Source organism: Clinocottus analis, unplaced genomic scaffold (genome assembly GCF_023055335.1).
Source record: "Clinocottus analis isolate CAN_PGR_092001 unplaced genomic scaffold, fCliAna1.0.p SCAF_15, whole genome shotgun sequence".
Lineage (NCBI taxonomy): Eukaryota > Metazoa > Chordata > Actinopteri > Perciformes > Cottidae > Clinocottus > Clinocottus analis.
In genome coordinates, this window is record NW_027175876.1 from 8414508 (window position 1) to 8424639 (window position 10132).

The following is a 10132-nucleotide window of genomic DNA, read 5'->3' on the forward strand; positions in this document are numbered from 1 at the left end:
TCATCTTAGGTTATGTTATGTTTTAATGCACAACACAAGAGCCACGTGATTAACTGAATTACAGTTAATCCATACCTCTGTTCAACGCTTATAATATCAGATTTATTGACACCTAGCAGTAAAACAAACGCCCAGCAACTAACTTCCTTCAATGGTCTGTTGTGGCTCACTAAACCGACCCTTCATCATCGGTCAGTCTTCTGTTGGTCAGAGTCCTCTGTCAGTCCAGGCCCAGGTCAGAGAGGAGGGCTGCTGAGCCCAGGGTTGCCAGGTTTGACGGAAACATGCAATGTTGATTTAGTATAAACCAGGATGTAAGGACCTCTCGACAACATTGCGTGAGTACTTATACTTTTAATACGTAAAGTGAATGTAAAGGTACGTATTTTTACTTTTACTTAAGCAGGATTGTTGATGTAGTACTTTTACTTTTATTTTTCTGGGTACTCGTACTTTTATTTAAGTACTAAACTTCAGCACTTCCTCCACCACTTAAGTACTAAACTTCAGCACTTCCTCCACCACTGAGTATGAAGGGTCGGTTTAGTGAGCCTTATAGTGTTTTTTTATTTCAAGTTAACCTGCCCCTGGAGGTCCGTGGCATCTAGCGAAGCTTGCAGATACTTTATGTCGCAATATCGTAACTATTTGCTGCAGCGATTAGAGCGCTGCAGAAGGGGGATGTAGCAAACTCTATTTGGCAACCACATCGGCGCACAGAGCTCGATGTGCATCTGGCAGTTGTCGCCATCATATTTGGCTAAATATCAAGCTAGCCTTCAAGACACGCAACCGCTGTGGTTCGAGGATTTATAAAGTTGATGCCATCATTAACCTCTCTTTTGTTTCTTCTGTCGAGTATCAGTGAGCTGCGGTGACGTCATTATTTGGAGAAAGCGTCTAGGACCGGCACCGTTGCGATATCGTGTAGTTTGACGTTACTCTCACGTTAGCGGTGGCTAATTGGCTACACTAGCCGGAGTCTTGAGAAGTAGCGGAAGGCTGACGAAAACAGCTAGCTGGCTAGCTTGCTGCCTCAAAACAAACAGCGAGCGACACTTGTAAGGTTAACTGGTCGGAAGCAACGGCCGTGGACGGTGTCACGCGCCCAGTGGAGGTATAACGCACCTTATCCAAGGAGCTAGCGGCGGCGCGACGCTGGCTGCGACTCTGCGGAGGAGCGGATGATTTTTAGCTCACAAAGCTAACAAAACACGACGCTAGGACTGATCTTCTGCTAAACTGGAGCTGGCATCGTCACACCTCGCGTGTTTGAAACGTATGTGCTCCTTTAGGGCTTGTTGTGGACTTTCCTATACAGAGCAAATTTAGCTAGCTTTAACTTTTGCAATGTGTCAACGGCTTATTGAACTTCCTCAACTGTTTCAGCTAGCTGCTTCCCCAAGTTTACACCATCGCTGTCAAGCTAGTTTTGAAATGTATTCATTAATTAATTAATGCACGTTATATATTATCCCCTCTTAGAAGTTCGCTAATTTGATACTATGGCGCTGATGTTGTGTTTGGCATCTCTTGTGTGTCTCGCAGCTGGCTGTTGGGCCTGACCACCAAGAAGATGTCTGAGGGCGAGAACAAGCAGGCCTCAGACACTGCCCAGGAAGTGAAGGCTGAGTCCATTGCAGCTGCACCCACGGGTCAAGCAGTGTCATCGGTGTCTCCCCCTGTGTCGATGGTGACCCAGCCTGCAGCTACTGCTGCCACGGAGGATGAGGAGGAGGAGAGTGAGGATGAGTCAGAGATTTTGGAGGAAAGCCCGTGTGGACGCTGGCAGAAACGCAGAGAAGAGGTATAGAATATATGTCTGAACAGAGGTCACGTTTACCTTTACGAATGTATAAATGAAGCCTGATGCATTATTTTGTTTTCTTCCTGAAGGTGAATCAGCGCAACGTCCCTGGGATCGATAATGCTTACTTGGCCATGGACACAGAGGAAGGAGTTGAAGTGGTGTGGAACGAGGTCATGTTCTCAGAAAGGAAGAATTTCAAACTTCAGGAGGTAGGTAGTGCAATGCTAGGTTGATGTCGTGAGTTGTGTCTGAAGCAGTTAAGTGCACTAAAGTGTTAACGAAACGTGTATCATAATGATCATGTAGGCAAGAGGACAAGGGTTTATACCTGCAAGGAATTAAAGTGGTCAGACGTGTTGCTGCCAGCACCGTAGCAAAGTACACGCTGTTCCGGAATAGTTGCAGAAACAAGTTTTAGAAAGTTGAAGGAGAAAGCAGGCTAGAAGAGGTCAGATTTAAGGCTCCAGTTTTCATAAGCTGCTTGGTATTTTAAGTTGTTGCTTTTTTCCCCATTTATAATGTTTGTTGCAGAAATGGCATCAGATCCAGTTATGTTGATTTCTTTTCAAATTTCTTTTCAAAGGTTTGTTAGCGACCATTTAGTGCAACAGGCATTGTTTCAGATTAATATGCATATGTTCTCAGTTTATTCAAGCCTTTTAAAATGCATTTAGTTATAAATTAGAAGGCTCATGGTCAGTATGGAGTAAAGAACAAGACCCAGAGCTGCTATTTATAGGCACTCATTTACGACTGGGATTTTTCATTTGACCTTGAACGTACGAGTCTGTCTGAGCTGCTGGCCAATAGAAGTCCAGACCATTAATAATAATAATAATAATAATAATAATAATGAATGTTATTCAAACAAAATGAGCTCATTTGACCGAAAACTTTATTGCATTAAAAAAGTAAATACAACTTAAATGTGACAACATAGATGAAAGATAGACATACAGTTATATGCTACTGTTCAAATATTCACTTCTCGTATGCATTTACATTTGAATTAAAACTTGTCTCGTTTTTTTTTCCCGCAGGAAAAAGTCAAAGCAGTTTTTGACAATCTGATCCAGCTGGAGCATTTGAACATTGTGAAGTTCCACAAGTACTGGGCTGATGTCAAAGAGAACAGAGCGAGGGTGGGAGCTCATTAATAGCTGTTATATCAAATCATATAAAAAGTCTTGAGAGTAATGGCTTTTATATATTGATCTGGTTGCATTTCTTTTGTCTGCAGGTCATATTCATCACAGAGTATATGTCCTCAGGAAGTCTAAAACAGTTTTTGAAAAAGACCAAGAAAAACCACAAGACCATGAATGAAAAGGTGTGAAAGCTCTGCTGTAACTTATAAGCAGATTTTTAAATTTAGTAATGAGGCTGACAAGTCTAGAACAGTAGCTAAAAGAAACCTGTTTAGTCTTTTTAGTTTTTAACTTATTTTTTGTATTGGCTTTTTTTTCTGACAGGCCTGGAAGCGCTGGTGCACACAAATACTCTCTGCTCTCAGGTAAGTAGAACAAAAAACATGCTGTCAGCTACTTTGTTTTAAAGAATACATTATCATATTGAGCTTTGGCCCAATTTAGTCCGAATAAAAAATGTTTTTGCTACAAATGTTGGTAATCTGCTACGTTACATAGGTCCATTCAATTTGATAAGAAAATCGTATTTGCCCTGAAATTGATTACTACATTTTAGAATTCACCAATTGCAAACAAAAGGTTGTTTGTTCCCTGGTGTGGCAGTCATTGTTTCATTGACTTTACCGTCGTTCTCTTGTCTCCAGCTACCTGCACTCATGTGGACCTCCCATCATTCATGGCAACTTAACCTGTGACACCATCTTCATCCAGCACAACGGCCTCATCAAGATTGGCTCAGGTAGACATAATTTAAAACAACAGTTATGTCAGAAGATCAGACGAAGACAGTGTTACGTCCCTCTTTTGCCTAATTTTTCCATACTACAGTTACCATTTCTGTTATTTTTGTACTTGGTGTATTAGTGTTATTATTAAGGCTTTTCCACTCTATTTCAGTTGCTCCAGACACCATCAATAACCATGTGAAAACCTGCCGGGAAGAACAAAAGAGTCTTCACTTCTTTGCTCCAGAATATGGAGGTAAGATCTTGTTCTTTGGTCTCACTCACATAATTGGAAAAAATGAAAAGATCCTGTAATTTGTCCGAGATGTATCATTGCGATGTGCGGCAGAGTTTCTGGATATTGATAATCTTATTTCTGCTTCCAGCTGTTGCCAATGTTACCACAGCAGTGGATATCTATTCCTTTGGAATGTGCGCCTTAGAGGTGAGAGGTTACCTTGTTCTGCTCCGAGCAGTTGGTGACAACATAATCACATTTTTTTTCGTTTATGGGTACTGTGCTTGATTGATATTGTGCTGATGGCGTTGATATCAATGCATTGTTCACAAAAGCGTGAATATAAATATGAATCGTTTCCAATCAACCCCCTACTTTGTCTGATGACTTCATCAGATGGCCGTGTTGGAAATCCAGAGTAATGGAGATTCGTCTTATGTGTCCCAAGAAGCCATAAACAGTGCCATTCAGTTCCTAGAGGACCCATTGCAACGGGTTAGTGAGCGAGGGATAGGCAAGCATTTGATGCCTGTATGGCTGACTATGGCTATTTGAATGAGAAATCCATAACCGGATGTTTTGTTTTTTACCCCATGCTTTCGCAGGAATTCATCCAGAAGTGTCTGGAGGTCGACCCCAGTAAACGACCCACAGCTAAGGAGCTGTTGTTTCACCAGGCCTTGTTTGAGGTGCCCTTACTCAAGCTGCTGGCTGCACACTGCATCGTCAGCCACCAACGTGAGTTAAAGTACACAAACATGCAACAGATTTTATAAGTATAATTTTCTTTTTTTTTTTTTTTTTAAACATTTTTATTGCTTAAATTACCAGAATTGACCGTAATAAATAATTTTAACCCCGCCCCCAAAATCAGTTTAAATGAGGGATGGGTTATGATTTTTATCATTTCGAATAGTCATTCCTTCATTTAAAACAAATCAAATTGTTAATCTTACTATAGTCTTGTCCTAAAAGAGAGATATTCTGTCCGACCTGTTCTCACCTGCTGGACATACTTCATGTAGTTTCAGCAAGGGGTGCAGGGCAGCTGGATTCTCGCAATGTCACAAGATTATGCAAGAATTGCGGGATCACATGAAAATCAATCTTGGGCTTCAGGTACGGTAATGTGTTTGTGTTCGTAAAGCCAGTTCATGGACCAACCGGAGTCATGTAAGGAGCCACTGGCAGCTATGGGTATCATTTAGGTGTGTGCAAGGTGTCACGGAGGGCCACGAGTTCACAGGGAAGCCTTGAAATTAAAAAATGTTCATCAAGGGTGAATGCTCGTATCTGATTGCTGTCCTCTCCGTTTGTCTGTAGATATGATTCCAGAAAATGCTTTAGAAGAGATGACAAAGAACATGGACCCTAACTTGGTGATTGTTGAGGTCAAGGACGGAGTTCAGATGAAGTAAGTCGGAGTAAATCCACATAACGCTGACTAACTCGTGTTGAGATCATTTGATGAAGAACCTGAGGATGGAAGGGTTCCTGTGTTTTTCTGTCTTCACATCATCACACTTAAACTAATATAATATTACAAATGTAAGTATTTCATATTGCAGACGTGTATTGTCTGCGTTTGTGATTATTTTCTGATCTAAAATTAGATATTGTGCTTTTCTGGTCATAAAGTTTGCATGACAATTATATACTGCAACACCTGAACTGACTCGTTCCAGGTTGGAGAAATGAAAATTTTGTTTTTCTTTTTAATTGAATGAAGATTTAGTCACTTGAGTCCTGTTTGGTTGACTATTCAGCATCAGTAATGCGTTTTTCTTCTGCTTCAGGCTCTCTCAGTTCCCTGCCCTTGAGCTGGACAAGTTCCTGGAAGATGTCAGGTAAGAAGTTTTGGCTCAGATGTAAGATTATGTGAGGACAATGAAATGAGAGTTGCTCACCATCGACTGAAACAACGGATTGATGCCTGAATTGATAAATTGTTATCGTAATATTGCAGTTGAATAAATGCAAAGCTTAAAGTGGGGCATCATATGCACATGATAATAGACATGCATTGTCAGCAAAACCTTCATGGACTGCACATCATAAAATCACTTGCAATCATCTTGACAATAGGCATTTTCTTTTCCGTTGCCGCAATAGGAATGGGATCTATCCTCTAACTGCGTTTGGCGTACCGTGTCCACAACAGCCTCAGCAGGAGGCAGTGAAGTCGCCCATAGTGCCCCCGTCAGTAAAAACCCCGACCCCTGAACCTGCAGAGCTCGAGACCAGGAAGGTAAGAGCTGACATGCAGAGAAATAAGACGTCTGGCAAATTATGAACAAGTAACTTAAACTATCAATTCACTAAAATACTATTACAAAAACTGTTTGCGAGGGTTGCAACGATCGAATATTTTGAAAATAATATATATTATTAATTAATAAAAAGCTGGTTTTCTGCCAATACTTCTGTACTTGAATCATACCCAAATTCTGTTCTGGGGTGATGGTAGAGGTGAAGGTCTGCATTATGTGCAGGATGACAACTTGACCAAAACAACATTATGTTGTATGCAACTTTTTTCTAAGTGTTAAATTATTTGCATTTAGTTTTTGCATTTTCTGTGCGTCCCATATTAAGCATTCTACATATCTTCTGTCACAGGTCCTTCAGATGCAGTGCAATATTGAGCCTGTTGATGAGGGAAGCAAGCATCATGTAAGCTTCAATTCTGCCTGTCTGATGAGTGATGAACTGTTTATACCCTTTAATAACTATATTTTATATATGAAAGTGATTTATGTTTTTCAAGACCTTTTTGAAATTAATTAATTAATTCTGCTTTCAGCTGACCTTGTTGTTGAAGCTTGAGGATAAATTGAACAGGCACTTAAGCTGTGATTTGTTACCAAGTGAGTATCTTTGTTGTGTACACACATTCATTTACCTTTTCTTCCCCGATACTCTCACTCTGTCATAATCACCACATCATCACCATGGTTCAAACTGGAGTGATGGTGCTGAGTGGAGAGAGAGAGAGAGAGATGGAAGGATAACGTACAACAAAGGTGTCAAACCACCAAACTCTCGACGTTGTGGATCCTCGTTAGAACATTCACCTCGAGATCACCACAGCGTTCTGTCCCCCTCAGTTTTAGTAATCACATGCACTTTAACTTTTTGAAACAAAGGTAGAAGAACCCGTCTGGTGGCTTTCTTGAATATGACGTCATTCGCTCGTGGATTGCACTTGTGTTCATGCTGATATGTGCTGTGTGGTCAAGACCACAAAAACGACACCAAGTCATGACCAGAACCAGAGTCTATGGAGACAGTGAGACCAAGACTTTAAAAGGTTTAGACCAAGTTAAAACAAGAGTCAAGACCAGACGCACAATATAATGTGCAATATGCAAACTACTCAATTTGATCTGAAAGATCCACATTCTTGTAAAAACAAATGAAGCTTCATCTTCACCTTTTTTTATAGCCACAGACTGTAAAAGTGTGTATTTTATCATGACACATGTAGAAGGCAGTGCAGAGGGAAATTGTCTGTCTTAATTTGTTTTCCATGAGCGCTCCTAGTAATGCTGTTAACAAATAGACAGACAATTTAGTGATATCTCTGCATTTCCGTTGTTGCATCTTTTGGAGTCATCAAAAAAACGGTTGATTGAACACTTAAAGCTGGTAAAACATACAACATGGGAAATGTTTTTTTTAAGCTTTGCTTGACGGCAACTCTCATGGTCAAACTTCTACATTGCTGCTTAATCACCTCAGTGAGATACTTAAATACTTTAAAGGCACACTATTTGATAGTTGATGATACTCATGATGTTAAAAAAAGGTCTATGTATCTTTAAATTTGCCTCCGTTGGTTCTGACTGCTTGTATTTCTGTTCAGATGAGAACGTGCACGAGCTGGCAGTGGAGCTTGTTCAGCTAGGATTCATCAGTGAGGCAAGTGGAGTTCTTCATCATCATCATCATCATCACCCTGCTGACCTGAACGCTGAAAGCGAGTAGTAACATAACCATGTCTCAGATATGTCTAACCTTATTGTCTCTACATTGCAGGGCGACCAACCACGGCTTGCGTCCGTTCTTGAAGAGGCCTTTTCAAAGTTCTACAGCCGGAACGGTTCTCTCAATCCGGTGACTGTTTCCTCGTAGCGGAGGACTCGCTCGGCCTTCAGTCAGCCCTCCTCGTCCTCTACAACCGGACTAGCTTATTGCTCCACCTCTGGGTTGCAGGAAAGCTTTGTGAGGACGGAGGAGGAAGCCTTGGTGTGGTTGCAGATCCTCTGCAGCTGGTCGTATCTTCTGGTGGGAAAAGCTGCCACTAAGTGGCTGCCGCTTTCAATCCTTTTTTTTTCTTTTCTTTTTTTCTTCCACTCAATACAGCCATTTGCTTCTCCTTTTTAAAGAAGAAATCCTAGTTGAAACTTAAAGGCAAATACACATGTTTTCACTTTTTTGGCACTTATTTCTTTAGTAGTGAAGAAAGAGGTAAGCTACATTAGACTGGATGTCAGCAGTATTTTCCTTAAGTCAGTATTAAAACTGTATTTTAAACATTTTTACTTCAAGCTGTTCAATAGTTGTCTGTATAAAAAAAAAGTTGTTGTCCTGGCATACTGAAGTGTATGTAATATAGTGTTGTATGGTCTTGTCTGGTCCTAGACTTTCTCTTCAGCAGCGAATGGGGCATCTTCCTCTCTTGTATCGGTTTTCGAAGACTCTGGAATGCATCAAGCTCGTAATACGTCACTTTTACTTAAAAATTCTGTAATTATTCAAAGTAGTCATGGAATATGCAGCTGCAACACAATTTGAAGAACTGTAGCTAAAATATAAAACAAACTATTTGTGTTTTTTTTCTTCTGTAATTCACTTCCAGCACCGAGGCCGGTGGTTGTTTGAATGTATGCTTTTATTTTGCTACATTTTCTTTGAATCATTATTTTTGCTACAAATTGAGGCCGTATTACATGACTGTGGTTCAACGGCTGCAGCTTAAGCCCCTTGCAGCTCTAATTGATTCGTACGAGAATAAGACAAACTTGTCTTTCCGGGACACTTTACACAGGAGAGGTTGGTTAAATTTATGTGACGATGGTTTCATCTTTAAGCACACAATCTGGTTTGAATGCATGTATGCTTTTCTATGTCTAAATGGAAACCGATGCATGCAGCACGCTTGCGTCTGAAGTTAGTTCCTTTCTCATTTAAACAGCAATGCTGAAAGAGTTGCGTAATTAATCATGCAGAGGAAGTTTTGTCGGCTCAGGCCTGTCAACATTTAGATCGTGTCACTGACTCATTTGTTTTCTTGATGCCTGAGGTATTCTGTGTGACACCAGAGCTAAAACGTTGCCCCTGCCATATAGTTCTTGGCTCAGGCACCTCTTCTCTGTTAACTGTTTGGGGAACTCTGTTAGTTTGCACTGCTGTACACGTTTATATCCTGTTGGAAATGTCCTGTGGCCTCTGGCTTCTTTACGTAGGTAAAATGGAAATGGCATCATAAAAAAAAGTCAGTGATGGAGTCTCCTCTATGCTGTGACACTAAACTTTGACCGGTGTGTAGATACTTCAAGATACAAGTGTGAAACTGCCTGGCATGCTTGTAACCATCTTGTGCACTGTAGACTGGACACAGTGCTGTTTCTGCATTGCATTTATCCCCTTTTTCACTTCCTGAAATAAATATTTACACTTCAGGTTTTGGTTTAGTGTCAATTTTCATGATTAAGATGAAAGACTGAAGAGCAAAGTTATGCTTTATGTTCATAAATGTAGTGGTTCCCTACCATTTTTTTTTTGTTCAAACTGTAGCCTTTGTACAAGTAAATCCATGTACATACTTAAAGTCACAATGTGCTCAAATAATTTGAATAAAACACGTCATGCTGACAACAAACACATTGCTGTACAAGATGACAGCTGTATAGTACAGGTACAGCGAGACTGAACAATATTGTTGATATGAACACGCTAAATAAAAAGTGTTTTTCAGCTGCGTGGGTCTTTTCAATTATGTACAATGTTGGTTGAAGTATTTACACAATTAAATTCATGAACCACGTTTGGTCAACACCGTTCTTTGTTATTCACAAATCCGCTTTAACTCATATATGAAGTCCAGTTCTGGCAAACAAACCTTTCAGTTCATTTTTGTCCCACTTTTTCTCCTGCAGAGGTTTGCGTTGTGGAGCCGAGAGCTGCCACATGTAACCGTGAGCTGTTG

The 10132-nt window shown here is 40.5% G+C and overlaps 1 protein-coding gene across 1 annotated transcript; it reads left to right on the forward strand.

Moving 5' to 3' along the window:
* The first annotated feature begins 740 nt into the window (after window positions 1-740).
* On the forward strand, window positions 741-9905 carry nrbp1 (nuclear receptor binding protein 1). The gene is made up of 18 exons (XM_068576525.1): window positions 741-1279; window positions 1549-1807; window positions 1897-2019; window positions 2851-2952; window positions 3051-3140; window positions 3283-3323; window positions 3603-3697; window positions 3856-3939; window positions 4070-4128; window positions 4318-4416; window positions 4527-4659; window positions 5245-5335; window positions 5718-5768; window positions 6034-6169; window positions 6541-6594; window positions 6725-6788; window positions 7787-7842; window positions 7960-9905. Exons 2-18 carry the CDS (start codon window positions 1577-1579, stop codon window positions 8053-8055), a joined length of 1605 nt encoding a protein of 534 aa, XP_068432626.1. The 5' UTR covers window positions 741-1279; window positions 1549-1576; the 3' UTR covers window positions 8056-9905.
* The last annotated feature ends 227 nt before the right edge of the window (window positions 9906-10132 follow it).